This window comes from Phoca vitulina, unplaced genomic scaffold (assembly GCF_004348235.1).
Source record: "Phoca vitulina isolate PV1807 unplaced genomic scaffold, GSC_HSeal_1.0 scaffold13, whole genome shotgun sequence".
NCBI lineage: Eukaryota > Metazoa > Chordata > Mammalia > Carnivora > Phocidae > Phoca > Phoca vitulina.
In genome coordinates this window covers 44,951,057-44,969,386 of record NW_022589716.1, presented here as the reverse complement: position 1 = coordinate 44,969,386, position 18,330 = coordinate 44,951,057, and the positions used below count along the sequence as shown (strand labels likewise).

Genomic DNA, 18,330 nt, shown 5'->3' with positions numbered 1-18,330 from the left:
TGCTGGCCAGCTGGGTCCTGGCACGGCTCCCCCAGCCCTGCCACATACCCCATTCCTCCCCGAGGACTCTGGGGTAGCCAACCAAGAGCTGCCCCAGCCCCTCGGCTGCTCACGCTCCCTCACTGCCCTGCTCCACACCAGCCCCAAGGGGCCCTGTCCGTGCCCACTTCCCTCTTCCTCAACTTCTAGGTCAGAGGTCACCCCGGCAAGCCCACAGACGGCTCTTCTTTCGCTTACACGACATTAGCGAAAGGAATTCTAGTGAGTTGCCAACATGTAGAAATTGGGAGAGCTCAAACCAGAATCCAGATTTCCGGCTTCTCTTGAAAAATCAGGCCATCTGGCACTTCTGGGCCTGTGCCCCTGTGTGGCCATGACTGGAGAGCTGGGCTGGGCCGCCCCACTCAGGCACCGTGTCAGCCACCCAGCCTGGGGGCCCAGATCCAGGCCCGGCCTGCTTCCCCGGGGGGCTGGCTGCCCGCCCCACTTGGCCCCCTCCTGTGTTTCTACACCAACGTCACAGAGCATCTCGGACTGCAGGATACGGAGCAGAACGCAGCAGGAGAGTGGAACGCAGCACAGGAAGGAGAGTCTTACAAGGGGCCATGGGAATGCAGATTCTTCACAGATTAAGTACCCAGAGTCTACTTTTTGCTAGGTACTGCTCAGGATGACAGCAGAGAGCGGGGCTGGTCAGGAACACCTTACAAAGGCAGGCTCTAATCCTTGGTCTAAAAGACAAAGGGACTGAATGATCGCTGGAGGGCAGAGGAGGGGCTCCTGCAGGTGAATCAGAGGCTTTCTCTGAGCAGGTGACCCTGGGCAGTAACCTAAGTCATTAGGGAGCTTTCTGGGTGGAGGCAACAGTGAATGCAAAGGCCCTGAGGTGACAAAGGGTTTTGCATGATCCAGGACCAGAAAGCTATTCGCCAGGGCAGCCGAGAGTAGGGGCCCCTGGGGGAGGGGAGCTGTGCAGGCCACAGGGGGAATCTGGTCTTCCTCTGAGTTCGATGAGAAGCCCTAGAGTGTTATGAATCGGGCAGTGAGGGAACCATGCTCTATAAAGAGCAAGGCTAAGTCCGAAGTGCGAGCTCCTCGAGGAGCTTCCCACAGGCATCCAGCTTACAAGGCAGGAGGTGGGGAGAAGCAGCCGTTTTCGAACACTGCCTGAGAATAGGGATGACAATAATTGCTGGTGGACCCAAGTTTGAACCCGATGACTCCAGCTCCGAGTCTGAACCCGATGTGGGAGGGACTGGTTCCACCTGGCAGGTTTCCAAGTGAGGTCACAGGAGAGAGGAATCTGAACTCACTGGGCCTTGACCAGTGACCAGGAGCTTGCTGAGCAACTGAAAGGAGGGATGTGGCGGCAGGAGGCGCAGGTAAGGAGCTGGGGTCGGGGGTGCGGGCCAGACCGGGAGCTCCAGGGTCAGGATGAATATGGCTGTCAAAGGAAGCCTCTGGAAGGCTTTATGCAGGGGAGTGGCCCAGCCTTCACCATCCTCTTCAGCCAGTGCACTGGACATCTGATGGTGTGAGTCCCCTGCCTGTCAGGCCCTTGCTGGCCCCGCCCACCTTGACAGGACAGTGAGGCCCGAGTGTGCTCTTGGGGGGCCTGCCAGGCAGGGGTCCTCGACCCACGTGCTCCCTCACAGAGCTCCATGCTGATGGAAGGGGCACGTGCCCTGGATCCTGCTAAGCGGCACACACAGTGACTTGCTGGGTGAAGGGATGTGAGAAGATGAGTCATTAGTGCTGCCCACCCTTGTGGCAGTTAGGGGACTACATGGCCAATGCACCGTGAGAGAAGGGTGCGTGGCACCACCACAGTGCCATGACCACTATGGCCAATGCACTGTGAGAGAAGGGTGCGTGGCACTCCCTATGGGAGCCCCATGATCCCTGATGGCGCCTTCCCTTGACCCAGGGACCCAGGGAGCCCACCTGGAAAGGACACCCCTGCTGTCTCGTCCCTGGGAGACTTGATGAGCACAGCCCCTGGCCAGCCAGTGACGGATGCCGACGCGACAGGGGAATAACCCAGGCTGTGTCAGCATGCCAGAGCCCACCCAGACTGGCTAAGAAGGGTGAGTCTGGCTAGGAAACTAGGTCACAGGGCGTCTAGTTCCACCCCAAGGCACAGACACAGTGGTGGGGCTCTGTCTCCTCCCCAGCTGTGGCCTTACATTTCCTTCCTTAGGAGGGTGCTGCGGGACTTCTGTCTGGAACCCCAGGCCCTAAAGACACAGAAGAGGACACAGACTGGGGCTCATCCAGCTCCCGATCCTTAGGTCCAGCGAGGGCCGGGCTCACACAGAGCATAGCCAACAGAAGCCCTGGAGAAGGCATGGCTTCGCCAGTGTCACCAGGACCCTGTTTTAAAACTTTCCAGGGCCTCCCAACCCCTGCAGGACAAGATCCAGGCTTTCTGCCCCTGGATTCACTTCTTTATTCATTCCACAAACATCTATTGAGCCCCTGTTCTGGGCCAGGGGTTGTGCTAGCACGCCTGTGGTCCAAAGTCCCCATCCTTGAAAAACACCTTGAAAAAGCATGGTAAAGGAGGGAAATAACCTCCCGGGATATAGAAATACAGCACAGGGGTCACGGGCATGTTCTCTGGAGTCAAAGGCCTGCACTCATACCCAGGCTCCACTTACAGGCTGGGGCAAGTTACTTAATCTCCCCGTGCCTCAGCTTTCCCGTCTGTATAACGGGGTCAGCAACAGTGCACACGGCAGAGGTACTGTGAAGGTTAAATGAGTTAATGCCTCTGAGACTTCAAAAAATACTGTTGGTCCTATGGCTCCAAAAGGAGGGTCAACAACAAGCAGAACTAAACCAAAGCGTCGCCATGGGAACCTGGAGAAGGCGTGTACTTCGGCCGGAAGGGGCGGGAGGGATGATCAGGAAAGGCCTCCCTGGGGAGGTGGCATTGAACCGGGAGCCGGGAAGAGGGACCCCGCTAGAAAGAATGATCAGTGCAAAAGCTGTATTTGACTCGTAAGGCAAAGACGGCACAGGAAGGTCAAATAACTTGGCTCCAGGTTGCCAGGCGACAGAAAGCGTGCCGGGAGTTTCAACCCACTCCTCTGCTCCAAGAAGCCCCCCAAAGTTTCACTCTGCTGTCCCCACCCTCACTGCTGCTGAAAAGCCAATCTATCCAGCTGCTGAGCCAGCTCGCTTCTCTAAAGGGCCCAGAGTCAATAGGTGCCAAGGGGGACACTTGCACCATCCACACCTGATCTGCCCCTGCGTTCTGGGCCCCCCTGTAAAGGGTCCTTGAAAGGCGTCAGCAGGACAGGCTGGAGTGGAAGAGGCCACAGCTTGGTCCTGCTGTCGGTCGCCAGGCGGGGCCGGCTTTGCTCCACGTCAGCTGCTGATTCAGACTTGGCTGTGATAGGCGAGTGCGTGCAGCCCGCACCAGTGGCGTCTCTCACGTGCATCTCCTGTCCCCGGGCCGCCAGCAGTCAGTGGGGACGCCGAGCTTGTGGGGCTCCAGGAGGGCAGTTACAAGGCTGGGCACCACACTTATGGATCACCCACTTGCTGGAGTCCCAAGCTGAGTGCTTTGCAGGCTCTTGTCCCAGTAGGGGTCTGCATGTCAACAACGGGCTTCTCCTGTCGTTTCTAGTTGCCAACGGATTTCTCCTGTCGTTTCTAGTTGCCCGAGCAGCTGAAGAGACGTGCAAGTGGGCGGCTGTCCACACCTCCCTGCCTGGCATCTAGCTGGCCTCCGGATTTCCCACCCCACCCACTCTGTCCCCCTGACCCCACGGGCTGACCTCACTCCCAGCCTGGCCAGTCAGAGTCCCGAATCCTGCCGAACACCACGAGCAGTTTGGAGTGAGCCAGCAGGGGCCGACGAGAGAGGAGAAGCTCTCTTCCTGCCAGGGTTGCTGTGAGGCTGGACCATGACCCCGGGACGGCTGGCAGGCCTCCTGCCCTGGTGGGGCACTGGCAGGAGACGACTCGGGAAAACGGCCCGGAGATGCCCAGCAGCTTTTCAGGTCCAGAACCAGTAAGGCCTCTGCTTACACCAGTCTGACTGGGTTCCTGTCACTTGCAATGGAGAAGGCCCTGATTAACAGAGGCTAACACAGGGTCTGTTTACCTATGGTGCCCGAGGACCCTCTGCAGTCAGGAGGCTGAGCCGTCCCTGTGACTGGTCTCAGCTGACCACGGGAGGAGGGACTCAGCAAGTTTGGTACTTGGACAATCTCTGCATGTCTGGAAGCGCCCTTCAATTCCGTAATCCAGGCTCAAATGCCCCCAGTGTCCTACAAAGGAGTGACGGCCTTCCATCTGCTCACAAAGTTCCAGGGCCAGCAAGCTCACCACCTCTTCAGACTGTATTTCGTGCAGCTCTGATTTTTACAAAGCTCTTCCTGATGCCGGGAGCACAAGCTGAATGGGGCTTGCCCTTACTATAGAGAGAAGGTGGAGGAATTACCCTCCAACATGACTGTCTGCCCTGCAGGGCTTGCCTTGGCACGGTTTTCTTCCCCGAGAGACTCAGCACCAGCCACCCCAGACCCAGGACATGACCACGGACCCCCAGGGCTGTGAGGGCGGTGAGGGCCATGCGCTGGATCGGTAGCTCATGTCCAGGGGAATGGGAACCCAGCCTCCTTCTTAGTAGCTCAAAGTGCTCCAAAGAGAACTGATCTTTCACCAGAACCCTGGAGCCAGCATGTCTGGCTCTGTGGCCTCGAGCTAGCACCTGACCTCTCTGAGCCCTGGCTCCCTAGAGCCAAGTGTCACAGGGTCACTGTGAGGATTCAGTGAGCTGACGCACGTGAAGTGTTCCGCACAGTGCCTGGGACCTGATATGTTCATATGGGCTGGCTGTTGTCATTGGTATTTTCATTACTCACAAGAAACACCTCACACGTGAGGAGCACAGAGTTGGGGCTAGCAGATCGGGAGCCCACCCCCAGCTCTGCTGCTCACTGACAGAGGCCGGCCCAGCTCTGTGGCCTCTGAGCCTGCTTCCCACGCAGGTAGAGAGCAGCTGACTGCCCAGGGATGCAGGAAGGGTGAAATCTCGGAGCACCCCAGACTCATACCAGGGCTCTCCGGTCCCTCCTGCAGAAAGGAATGACAGGCAGGGGGGCACCCGGCAGGCCCCAGGGGCTTGGCCCTAGGTGGAAGGGAGGCTGGGCTGGAAGGGACCCCAGGGGCCCCCCTGAACAGCTCCCAGCCCAAGCCAAGAGTCCTAGCACACCATCACAGCGAGTGGTTGTTGAGGCCCTACCTTACATGCCCCTCAGAGACGAGGTAATCACTCATGGACGAGGGCAGCTCTGGGGATGAGCACACTCTTCCAGAGGTGGGAGAAGTCTGGCCTGGTCCACCTGGGACAAGGCTGCCTGGGGCTACAGTCACCTGGGCTTTTGCCAGAGCGAGAGGGGCATGAAAGAGGTGACTGATGCACTGAGGCCCGTGTCCCTGAGCATGTGTGTGGAGCACAGGAAGAGGGGACCCCATCAGGGCTATGGGGGTACTGACCCAGGCTCCTGCCGCTGTGGTGGCCCAAGGACCACCGCTCCAGGGCCGTGCGGCCTCCCGTGGGTGGGGTGGCTTTTCTCCTGAGCTCTCCGTTTACCCCCGTGGCCCAGTGAGCTGATGGGGGTACATGCGGCTACGCGCGCAGTGGCCGTTCCCACACTGGAGCCGGTGGGGCGGTGGGAGTTCTAGCCTGCCCACCCCGCTGGCTGTGTGACCTCAGGCAGGTGACCCGCTTGGGACCTCCGTCTACCTGTCTGCACAACGGGGTTAGTAAGAGGCTCTATCCCCCAGGAGAACGGGACTTAGAGCAAGACAGCTTGTGGAACAGTGTCTGGCACAGGCTAAGCACATGGAACTATCAGCCACTGCCGTTACCTTTGACTGTTCTCTGTCGGGAAAGCCTGCTCCTGGAAGGAGGTGGGAGGCCGGGCAGGCCCGGGAGGCAGTCAGGGGTGTGGGCCGGGGTGGGAGGCTGGGGAGGGAGGTGGTGAGGGCTGAGCCGGGAGGAGGCCTCGTGCACTCTCCCAGCCCCGGAGCCTCCCTGGTGGGCAGGGGGCAATTTCACATGGAGTCCATTGGCACCTGCCCCTGGAGGCCAGCCACCCCACCTGCCCCACACCCCGAGTGGAGCCAGACTTGCTGCTGACTGTCCCTCAGTGCTCTAGACCAGCACTGTCCATGAGCACAATCTGCGGCGACCGAACTGTGCTAGATCGGCGCTGTCAGGCACGGCGGCCACGGGTGGCCAGTGAGCACCTGCGCCGTGGCTAGTGCGCCAGAGGCACTGGATTCGTGTTAAGTTTCAGTGAACTTTAACTTCAGTAGCCACCTGTGGCTGGACCGCAATGCTGTAAAAACACAGGCTCCCCCAAGTGATCTCTGAGCTGAAGGCAACACTGGCAAAAAGTCGGCCGGGGTTGCTCATGGGTCTTACTAAGCGGATTCCAAAATTCACATGGAAGAATACCCACCCAAAATAGCCGAGACGATTTTTAAAAAGAACAAAAGAGGGGGTTTTGCCCTCATAAGAAAACATGTGAAACCCAAGTCTGATGCTCGTGGAGGAACGAACAGGTCCTGTAACGATTAATGTGGAGCTTTGCAAGCATCTTCGTTCTGTTCCCTGATCTGTCCCGGGCCCCTAAAACACTGCCTGGTGTGTTGCAGGCGCTCAATAAATAGCTGCTGAATGAATGAAAAGGTCCCATTCATGTAGGAATTAGATGGAACTTCAAGTCAACGAAGAAAGGACAGACTGTTGAGTAAATAGTTTGGAAACAACTGGCTAATCTTTACAGAATAATAAAAGTTGGGGTATGCCTGGGTGGCTCAGATTGTTGGATGTTTGCCTTCAGTTCAGGTCAAAATCCCAGGGTTCTGGGATCGAGTCCCGCGTTGGGCTCCTTGCTCAGCGGGGAGCCTGCTTCTCCCTCTGCCTGCCGCTCCCCCTGCTTGTGCGCTCTCTGACAAATAAATAAGTAAAATCTTAAAATAAAAAAAAGAAAAGTTGGACCCCTCATCTTGTGTGGTTCTCCAAAACAAATTTCAGCTTTAAGTCCTAAAGGGCATGCAAATACACTAAAGAAAATATTTTTAAAACTATATTTATGATTTGGGGCAGAGCCCCTTTTAATTATTATTATTATCACTGTATTGATGATTTGGGGCAGGCCCCTTTTAATTATTACTATTTTTATTATTATTATTTTTAAGTAGGCTCCATGCCCAGTGTGGAGCCCAATGCAGGGCTTGAACTCACGACCCTGAGATTGTGACCTGAGTTGAGATCAAGAGTTGGACACCTAACCGACTGAGCCACCCAGGTGTCCCCATGGGCAGAGCCCCTTTTATTTTTTTTATTTTTTATTTTTTTTAAAGATTTTATTTATTTATTTGACAGAGAGAGAGACAGAGAGAGAGCACAAGTAGGCAGAGTGACAGGCAGATGGAGAGGGAGAAACAGGCTCTCCGCTGAGCAGGGAGCCGGATGTGGGGCCTGATCCCAAGACCCCAGGATCATGACCTGAGCCGAAAGCAGCCACTTAACGGACTGAGCCACCCAGGTGCCCCGGCAGAGCCCCTTTTAAAATAAAAAACATGAAAAGCCAAAGAAACAAAACAAGAAAATACGAATTTAGCTAATTAAAATCTTCCTGTACAGCATGGTGACTGTGCTTAATAATACTGGGTTGTATATCTGAAAGTTGCCAAGACAGTAAATCTTAAAAGTTCTCATCACAAGGAAAAAAAAATTCTAACTATATGTGGTGAGGGATGGTAACAACTTCTTGTCATCATTTTGCAATATACATAAAAATTGAATCATTACCTTGTACATCTGAAACTGATGTTAGATAGCAATTATCTCAATTTTAAAAACACAAAAAATTAAAAAACTTGTGTTAGATGAAAGAGCACAAAGTTAAAAGACATATATATCTGAGAACCACTGAACTGTATACTTTATAAGGGTGAGTTTTACAGTATGTGAATTAGATCTCAAAAGAAAAAAATTTTAAAGACAAGTGACAGACAGAAAGAAAATGTTTATAATTACAAAGGATCAGTATCCCCGACAAATAAAGAACCACTAGTAAATCAACATGACAAATAACCTGAGAGAAAAATGAGCAAAGAATATGAACTGGGGGCGCCTGGCTGGCTCAGTTGGAGGAGCATGCGACTCTTGATTTCAAGGTTGTGAGTACACACCCCATGTTGGGTGTAGAGATTACTTAAAAAGGGGGGGGGCCTGGGTGGCTCAGTTATTAAGTGTCTGCCTTCGGCTCAGGTCATGGTCCCAGGGTCCTGGGATCGAGCCCCGCATCGGTCTCCCTGCTCAGCGGGAAGCCTGCTTCTCCCTCTCCCACTCCCCCTGCTTGTGTTCCTTCTCTCGCTGTGTCTCTCTCTGTCAAATAAATAAAATCTTAAAAAAAAAAAAAAAAGCTGGAAAATGCAAACTAAAATGACCAAGAGACAACTATGTCTACCCTTTGATTGGGGGTGGGGAGAGAACACTGAGTGTCGCCAAGCATATGGGAGAAAGAGGACCTCTCAGATCCACAGGCAGAAGAGAGGAAATGGGTAGAGCCCCCTTTTAAAGAGTAAGCTGCCAGTGAAAAACTTGCCTACCTAATTCCGCTTTTAGCTAGCTTCCCTACAGACTCTCTTGGGAGTGTATGTAAAGAATAGATCCACACTCCTTGTCATCTGTGGTTGGTAGTTATGAAGAAGTGGAAGCAAGTGGCCATGTCAGTAATATGGATAGCCACACCAGGGACTACTACACAGCAGCAGGCGGGAGGGGGAAGGAGGTGGCCCATGCACACTGACGGCGGAGCAGGGGGGTGGGGGTGGGGGGGGGGGGGGGGGGGGTGGAGATCTCCAACAGCAAGCCGTGCAGTGATATCTCAGTGAGATGATCCCACAACCCCAGGCCCCAGATAACACCAGCAAGGCCACAGCGGCAGCTAACACTTGGGAGAGGACTTACTCGATGCCGGGCGCTGCTCCAAGCACTTCACATACCTGCTTCCTTCCAACTCACACCCTGCGAGGTGGACACTGTTGGGCCCAGCCCCACCGTACAGACGAAAGGCCAGGCTGTGAGCCCGGGCAGTCTGGCCCTGGAGCTGTGCTCTGAACCATGGCTGTCTGCAGTTCCGAAGAGCACACACATGCACGGAATAAAGATCTGGGAGGAGAGACTCCAAAATGACAAGAGCCAGAGGGAATGTTATCCTAACTGGAAGGCTTTCATTTTCCACGGGGAATGTATTCCTATACCGTGCACATAACTAAAAACAGAGCTTAGAGAGAATCTACACAGACCACAACTGGCTGGTGGAGGGACTGTTTTTTCTGGCCTCTACCTGTCAACCCGGCTGGGACCCCCACATCAGGACATCCCTGGAAGCTGACAGGCATGCGGTGGGCTTGGGCACTAAGGGAGCCCCCCGGTCAGTTCGGCCCCCTGCCCAGGAGGGCCCTGGCCTGGGTCTAAGACGACTCGGGAGCTGGCTGTGCCCAGAAGCAGGTGGGAACAGACTTCTGGGACAGAGCTCAGGATGGGCTCAGCAGAATATGGCCCTTCCTGCTCACGTGCTGCTCTGGCCACAGCTCGTGCAGCGGTAAAGCTGTCCCTACGTGCCATGAACCACGGGCTGATGGGAGTCTTGGGAGAGAGCACCCGGGTGCTTGAGACTCATAGTTCTCAGCTGAGTGAGGACCAGTGACCCAGAGCCCCCTGGCTGCTCACATGTAAATGTCCTGTTCCCTATACCCTCCCTCTGGGACAAGCCTGAGTCCCCGAGATAACGCAGCACTCCCATTTGTAGCAGGGATGGCTCAAAAGTGCCCCCAAGTCTCCCTCCATCTCAAAGAGGAAGCAGAGAGCGGGGGAAGTGCAGTGGATGTGTGTCGGTCACCACCAGGCAGTCTGGCTGTGTCCCCAACCTTGGAGGAGTCAGCGCCAGGCTGACGTCCGATGACCCCCAATCCCAGAGGCCCCACGGATGGAAACGATGTGAAATATGAGGTTTAATAACCAGAGCCCGGCAGCGTCCCTTCCAAGGGAGTATGCGGCCTCCTCCCCTTCCGCTTGCTATTTTCAGCCGTGCTAAGAATAGCCTGCTTTAAATACCCGTCTCCCTCCTTAAATCTGCTCTCAGGACTGCCCCCACAGCACCTTTCTAGAACGTCCTGGTGGGGAGCGGCCACTCAACAGACCCAATTCACACGTCTCCCAAAGGACCTTGCTGAGACATCTGTTAGCACCAGGCTTATCTGTGTCCTGCTTCCCCCGACGCGTGCCTCCGAGCTGAGCCCGCACCTGCCCTGGGAGATCTTGCTCACACACGGACCCCCATCACAGCGCCATCAGCCTTCACATTCACATTTCCTGAGAAGCTACTCTGTGCTGGGTGCTGCTCTAGGCACCGACAGGGCCCTGAACTCCTGTCCCCGTGTTGCCTTGTCCCAGAGAAACCCCTCGTTCAGCTGCTTCTCAGCCTGTGAGCCTCTGCAATCCCCACGACAGGGCCCTTGGGAGGGGCCGGGCCCCCCACTCACCGGGCTCCAGTCTCCTCTACGACAGCAGCGCCGTGCCAGGTGCTGCCACAGGCCCCGTTAGCGCAGCGTCACGCCCTCACACATGCTCTTTTAAACCCTCGGTGTGTGCAAAGGCCCCGGGGCGTAGGAGGAAGGCCCGCCCCACTCGGTCCTGCGGGGCTGGCAGGCACTCACTTGTTGAAGAGATTGAGGCCAATGCGGTAGTGCCTCTTGCGGATGACATCGTTGCTGAAGGCGGGTGAGTCCCAGCTGTTGCGGGTCTCCTTGTGGTAGGTCTGCTTGCTGAGCGTCTGCTCCCGCAGGCTGTCGCGGGACGACGACTCGGAGCTGCAGTTGATGGTGTCGTTGGAGTTGGACGTGCTGTTGACGCTGTCGTTGTCCCCATCCGAGTAGTCGGACTCCGACTTGCTCTGCCTGTTGGCCGAGCCGTTGATGGCCAGGTGGCTGTCCAGGGGCCGGGGGGGCCGGGGCCGCAGCTCCGGCTCCTCCCGGGGAAGGCTCTTGGGGGGGCCGGCCAGGGGGCCGTGCTTGGGGCTGCCCTGTGGCCCGCCCAGGCTGCGTTCGTAGGCGCTCTGCCTCTTGAGCGAGCCGCGGTCCGAGCGGTCACTGAGGTCCACGGAGCTGTCGCTGGGCGGCTCAATGGTGAGCAGCGGGAGGTGCTCCACCCGCAGCCGCTGCTCCTGCCGCTCCAGCGACGGTGTGCTCCGGCAGCTTGTGTCTGTGTCCCCCTTGTCGTCCTTGTGAGCCAGCGCCCAGTAGTCCTGCGCGGCCCCCCCAGCCCGCAGCCGCAGGTCCGACTCCGTGCTGGGCTGCCGGTGCGCCGCCTGCGACAGGGGCAGGGGCGGTGACAGCTCCTCCTCGTCGATGTACAGGGTGACATCACTGTACGAGGCTGTCATCTCGTCCAGCTTGTGGTGGTCCACGCCGTGCAGGGCCGGCTTGGGCTCGGCGTCCCGGGCCCGCGCCGCCTCAGGGGCCGGCGCCTCCTCGGCGTGCAGGCTGCGGCAGTTGAGGGCGTCGTCGATGGACTCGGCCAGTGACTTCACCTGCCGCGAGAAGGCGTCCTCCAGCTCCGTGATGGCGTCTGCGAAGTCGCTGGACGGGGCGGGAGACTTGAGGGTGGGTGGCTCGCCAAGGTCGCCGCACTCGGACGGCACCAGGGCCCCCAGCTGAGAGCCGTCATCAGTCACCGAGACCTGCTTCCCCTCGAAGTAGGAGCTGTGCACCTTCTCCGGGCCCTCGAAGGAGAACTGCATCCTCATGTTGGACAGCACAATGCGGCGCGACATGCGGTTCTCCGACATGGAGCTGCGCAGGCGCTCGAAGTTCTTATTCATCTGGTACTGACGGAAGGCTGTCTGGATGGTGCGGGCCGCATGGCGGGTCACGAGGCGGCCCCCATACTTGCGTTCTAGCATCTCCACCTGGTCGGGGGTCGGGGGGGGAAGGACAGGACATTAGTGAGTACAACCCCGTGTGCTGGCGCAGCGCCATGTCCACCCACAGTCGTGCCCGCTGCCCAGCCCCGCGGTGACACCATCCAGAAAGGCCTTGGAGCATCCCAAAGTTGGTTATGGCAACCGTGGAGGCCTGCCCGTGAGGTTGTGCAAGACAGGGGTTCCCCGGGTCAAGTAAGATGGAGAAGCCCCATGTTGAAGTGAAAGCAAGGATGTTCCCTGCAGGACTTCCCAGAACCTTTAAAAGGTGGCGTGTTCCCAAATTTCTTTAACCACAGAAACCTTTGGCCCCAGTGCATCTTGTGGCCTGTGGTTTAATGAAACTTGGGAGATGCTGGATGAGGTGCAGGCAGCCCCTCCAGGGAGGAGGAACCTGAGGCACGAGCAGGTTAAGAGACCAGCCAAAGAATTCAGTGAGATCCTGGATGCCAAGCCTTGGCTGCAGGCTTTTGGTCTCACTTCCTCTTTACAGCAGCGACCATGTGCTCTTACCAGCTGGGAGGGTGTCACTGAGTTTCAGGGAGGCCTGAGAGAATCACCTTAGTGGGGAGCAGGCTTCCCGGCCACATGCCCGGTCTCTAAGCCTGGCCCTGCCCCTCGTTAGCTGTGCTACTCTTAGCAAGCCTTGGGGCCGCGCGCTTCCTGTTTCCTCATCTGTAAAGTGGGGACGGTACTCAGCCCTACCTCGTAGGACCGTGGTGAGCACCTGATGAGACAGACACAAGTGCTTAGCACATGCCAAGCACAGGGACAGCTGGGGCTAGAAGACCTTCAGCTGCATTCCTGGAAGGTCTTTACAGTTTGTGGGGTCCCCAACTCCCCTCACTGGACAGATGGGGAAACTGAGGCCCAGAGAAGTGACCCAGCTCATAGGTGGAGGCCTCCAGACTCCAGAGCGAGCACTCATTCTGGCACCCCAGGTCCTGATGGCCCCTCTCCGTGATGAGGTACAGAGATGGGGCGGGGCTGCAGGCAGGTGGCACTGCCTGGGGCTCCCCTGTGTGACACACCAGCCTCCCAAAGCCCTGAGGCTCATGCCAGCCCTTGGTGATCAAGGACAACCCCAAGGGCTGCTAACCGTGCCTCGCTCCTGTGTGAAAACATGCCCATAAAGTGGGAGCCTACCCTGTAAGAATCAAAGAAAATTCAAGATAAGGAACTGGCTGCTCTGTGAAGCCAGGGCTCCTGGGGTGTTGGGCAGAGGGGCACCTGCTGTGGGGCCAGGAGAGGCCTAAGGCCCTGAGGAGGAAGGCACACTTGTGCCAGGGAGGCAAAGCACCACACCCTGCTTGTCTAGATCCCGCCGGCCTAGGCCGTGCCGGGCATCACACCAAAGCTGGTGGCACAGAGAGATAAGGTCCCTGCCCTCAAGAAGCAAAGAGTCTGTCAGGGAGAACGGACAGACACACATACTTAACTGAAATAAAACCAAACAGATGCCGAGCAAATCCAAGCCAAGGCCCGAGTCGGGGGAGAGGGTCGCTCAGAGCCGCTGTGGGGTGGGCTGGGAACAGAGGGCTTGGAGCCCCACATACCCCAGTGCAGGTCCCGGCCCCTCACGTCCCGGCTCTGGGAGGCCACCCACGTCAGGGATGCCAGCTCTCTGGGCCCGCAGGAGAGGGAGCAAAAGGCCCGGCAGAGCAGCTCCCTTCATAGGAGGAGCGGGTATAGTGTGTGTGTGTGTGTGGGGGGTGGGTGGGTGGATCAAAACGACTTTTCTGGGCCCAGAGTCAGCCAGGGTGGGTCTGTTTTTTCTCTTGCCCTGAAGTTACTGAACAACATCCAAAGAGATGACCTCACTTCCACATCTGTAAGCAGACTTTGTTTTTTTGGGGTTTTGAGTGGAGCTCTGAAAGCCGACGGGGCCGATAAAGGGCCCAAGGCTGAGCTCTGGGAAGCCCTCTCTCCTCTGCCCATCAAGGCCGGTAGCCTGGCCCCTCTCATGTCACCTTTGGGGGCAGTCATGACACCAGGACCACCAGCTTAGGCCCAGGGCTCACTCAGGGCTCTTTCTCTCCTGCTGACTTTGGACCTAGAAAACCAAGCAGCGACCTATTTGTCTGAGACCGGCTCCCCAAATCTGGGGGGAAGAGTGGGGGGGGGAGAAGAGGGACTTTGGAAAGGCAGAAATTGGCTCTGTGTTGTCATCAAATCCCCTCCCAGTCCCTCCTTCCTGGTCTTCCCTGGAGGACATAAACTGACCCAGGCCAGCTCTTATGCATCCCCCAGACTCACGGGGGTCATTCCTCCTTCTGGGCCACAACGGACCCGAGGCCCAGTCTGGAAGTTTATCGGGGTGCAGGAGAGGGAATCCAATCTGTATGTGCTCACCTGCTGTACATCACCCTCACCCGATACTCACGTGACATCCAGTCTGCAGAGGGGCTCTGGGATCCCCCTTCTTGGAGGACAGAGGCTCTGGGAAGTGATGCGGAGCTGACCTCTAGCCCTCACTCTCCCTTTAAAAGGACACTTCTCAACAGCGGGGGAGGGATAAGGAACAGAGAGGAACGCCCTTCCACAAAGCAGAACTACCACTTCTCCATGACTCAGGACTCCTGCTCTCATTGATAGGAAACCACCAGAAGGTGTGGAGGCCCTGAAGCCAAAGTGCTCCCTTCACTAAACGGGACTTTGTGTTCCCCAACTTTAACTCCTCGTGGAATTGTGCATCCTACTTTCACCTGGCAGTTCCCAGGTAATCTGTCCTATTCCCACTCTTGCTTTGATTGCCAGGAAGCTCAATAGCTCAGGGGCCCTCTCACCTTTTCACCACCTCTTCCTCGCCACCCTTGTTCTGCCTCAGGGCCTTTGCACCTGGCGTTACTGCTTCCTGCAAGGCCCCTTCCTCAAACACTCAGTTCAGATGCCACCTTGAGGAGGTCTTCCCCACCGCCCTTATCCAATGCTGTCACCTCCACTTCTTTCCCCTATTTCATAATCTCTGGAGTTTGTATCATACTCTGGAATTAAACTGTTTTTATTGCTAACTTGCCTGTGGGGTCCATCTCCTGGACCAAAGTGTCAGCTCAAGATCTGGGGCCTCACCCTGTCCACTGTTGACTCCCCAGCACTGAGCACAGTGTTTGGCACACGGTGTGCATTTGGTTAATGTGCATGGGATCAAAATGAACAGCTGTGCCACAGTAAGCCCATATGAAGCAGATGGTTATCTCCATAGGCCTCTGTGAGGTCTTCAACATCCTCACTTGTTTCAACGGTTCTGCTGGAGGTCTTTTACTATCAACTGCTTCTGATCCACTTTGGATCTGGGTGTAAGTGATAAATGGAACAGAGACCACGTGGTCTTCCCCTGCTGTGGGCCTGGCCACGGAGCCAAGTGCCACGGTGGGGGGGGCGGTATCTGCTCCCATAGCCCGACAAGGGGCCATCTGCAGAAGGATGAAGAGAATCAGGTCTGAGAGGTAGCACTGAGAACAGGGAGAGGAGGGGGCTGGTAGGGGACTTTGTCAGGGGGCTTGGGGGGAGGAAAGACCCAACGTGGGCAGCACCTGCACCACTCCTGGAAGTCAGGTGCCACACCAGGCCCAGACCTCTGCTCGGTAAAAGACAAAGAGGAAGACTGGGGAGCAAAGAGAGGGCGGCAAGGCAAGGGGTCAATGTGACCACCTAGGACTCATGAGGAGACGGCCCAGGAGCTGGGGGAGGCTGGACAGATAAGCCTGGTCCTGCACATTTGCACAGCTGCTTGCCACAGCCTGAGGTTCTCCTGAAGCCTGAAACTTGCCTTCAGTTTCACCCAAGAATTCTTATTCAAGGGCCTTCTAGGTGCCTGCACCCCTGAGGTCCTAAAAGTGAGAGCTCTTTGCCCCCCGCCCAGGGATCGCTCATTCCCTCTGCCCCCTCTCAACCCCCCACGCAGCCAGGACAGGCCTCCCCCTCAACCCCAAGAGGCTATCTTTAGTCCTCCCCGGAGCCCGGCCAAGCGGGCAGGCTGTGCAACCTCCTTGTCCTGCACACAGGGGCCAACCCCACGGTGGGTCTGGGCCAAGGCCCCTGCGGGAGGAAGCGAGCCTTCAGCGAGGCCGTTCCCCACGAGAACAAAGAGCTGTAAACCAAAGGGGATATAATAAGCAAGCTCGCCTGCTGGCTGTGGATGGGCTTGGTGTTCTTTACAGGGTGTGTGCTCTTTATGTTGTAAACGGACCTCCTGCCCTTCTCGGGGACTCCTCCTGAGGACCCCCTAAGGGTACAGGCCTCTCCTGGGACCTCAGACATTCAGTGTCTGGCCACCTAACCTGCGTGCACGGCCATGAGGATGGTGAGTGGGGCAGAGGCCAAGTCCCGACCCTCCAGTCCCTTCACTCGGGGCACCTCCGCTGGTTGGGCGGAGCAAGAAGGGGAGCCTGGGCTGAGGCGAAGGCCACGTTCCTAGCACAGGTGCACTTAACCGGACTTCAGTGTGTGGGAGAGCTGAGCCTCCTGCTGCTTCAGGCCGCCCCAGCAAAGGGCTGGGCACCCACCCATCTCCAGCCAGAGCTGCCCCGGCTGCCTGTCCCTGCGCGGCGGGCCCCACCTACCTGCTTGTCCTGCAGGTCAGAGGAGAGCTCATAGCTCTCAGAGAGTGACCGCGAGCGCTTGATGGCCTCTTCCTCGGCCTGCTTGCGCAGGATGGAGGTCGAGTGCTGCAGTTTGGGCCTCCGTGTGCGCTGCTGCTGTCCCGGTGGCCCCGAGTACAGCCCATACGCTCCCACCGACGTGTGCTCGTAGCGGTCGGGGTTCAGGCTGGAAGCAGGCGCCAGGGGGCCCTGGTGGTAGGCCGACGGGCTGTCCAGCGACGTGCCGGTCTCGCTGCTGGGGGCCTCGCCCTCCACGCTGCAGGGGACGGAGAGACGAGAGAGGCCTACTGTGAGTGGGAGACCAGAGCCCAGGGCCCAATGGGGAACCAGGAGGTGGGAGGGAGCCACGCTCAAGAGGCAGCCCCGCAGCGTCCCCCACACTGCCGGCTGGTACCTGACACACTTTACTGATTGATTTTGCTTACTGTCCGTCTCCTACATGAGAACGTCAGCTTTGCAAGGATGGAGGTTCGACCCACGATGTGCACTGATGGGCCCCAGTGCCTAGAGCAGGGCCTGGCCCGCAGTAGTAGGTGGTCAGTGAAAATCTGCTAACCAACTAAATGGATCTGGTCACCCTCTCTCCCTCACTCCCACCACCTGGGTTAAGTAAACCACTGATTTTTGTATTTTTGTTCTTATTTTAAACAGACATTCACAAAAGTGACTTTTTTACTATATACCTACTTAAGGGTCAGGCACTGGAGGGTTTTTTATGGGCTGAGCCATGTCCCCCCAGAATTTGTATCTTGAAGTCCTAACCCCCAGTACTTCAGAATGTGGAGGAGACAGGGTCTTCAAAGAGATAGTTAGGTTAATGAGGTCCGTCAGGGTCCTGATCCAACGTCACTGGTGTCCTTCTAAGAACAGGAGATTAGGGCCCAGACACGCACAGAGGGACGACCACGTGAGGACACAGGGAGAAGGTAGCCTTCTGCACACCAACGAGAGAGGCCTCAATGACATCAGCCCTGCCGACACCTTGATATTGGACTTCGGGCCTCCAGAAGTGAGAACAGTGAGAAAATAAATGTCTGTTGTTTAAGCCGGCCGGTCTGTGGTCCTTGTTACAGCAGGCTTGGGAATGAATACAGTGTTGTACATACATTTTTTTTTTAAATCTTAAAACTAGTCTGCAAAGAAAGAATTACTAACTCCCCTTTTCCAGGTGGGGAAACTGAGGCCCATCGAAGTACAGGGACCTGCTTGTGGTCGCACAGGTAGTGAGTGGGTGAGTTGAGATCAAAGCCCAAGTTGGTGGGACTCCAAGACCTGGGGGGCGGTGTGCACCCCTCCACCTCGCTGCGCCTCATTCCCAGGACACAGACATCCCTCTCAACATTCCAAGCGCCAGACTGGGGGGGACAGAGAAGGACTGGCTGGCTTACTCATCCCAAAGTCAGGAACTCAGAAAATGGACATTGGTTCCTGCTGCAGACTGCTTTTTAGTATAGCACAAAGAGGCAAGGTTGTTTCTAACTCGGCTTCTAGTAGCTTCTCTGGTCAAGCCTTGCCATCTCCCTGTCCCTGCAGGATATCACTCAACCTTTAGAGACCCTCTATTTGATCCCTAGGGCCAGGGCAGGGGGTCTCTCTGGAAGGGGCCCAGAAGAGAGAAGGGAACATTGCACCCCTTCCCAGGCTGCGGTCCTTCCTCCACAGTCCTGTCTTCAGACCAATGGGAACACCCTGGGTGCAAAAGCCTTGGGGCC

At 56.8% G+C, this 18,330-nt stretch overlaps 1 protein-coding gene across 6 annotated transcripts in view; it reads right to left on the bottom strand.

Moving 5' to 3' along the window:
* IQSEC1 (IQ motif and Sec7 domain ArfGEF 1) overlaps positions 1 to 18,330 on the bottom strand; it is a 169,590-nt gene that overhangs the window by 28,602 nt on the left and 122,658 nt on the right. For all 6 annotated transcript variants that reach the window (XM_032412014.1, XM_032412017.1, XM_032412015.1 and 3 more), the window contains 2 exons: positions 16,580 to 16,874; positions 10,756 to 12,005 (listed from right to left, as the gene is read on the bottom strand). In XM_032412014.1, the coding sequence (XP_032267905.1) occupies positions 10,756 to 12,005; positions 16,580 to 16,874 (1,545 nt within the window). Of the gene's footprint in view, positions 1 to 10,755; positions 12,006 to 16,579; positions 16,875 to 18,330 lie in introns of those variants that run through there.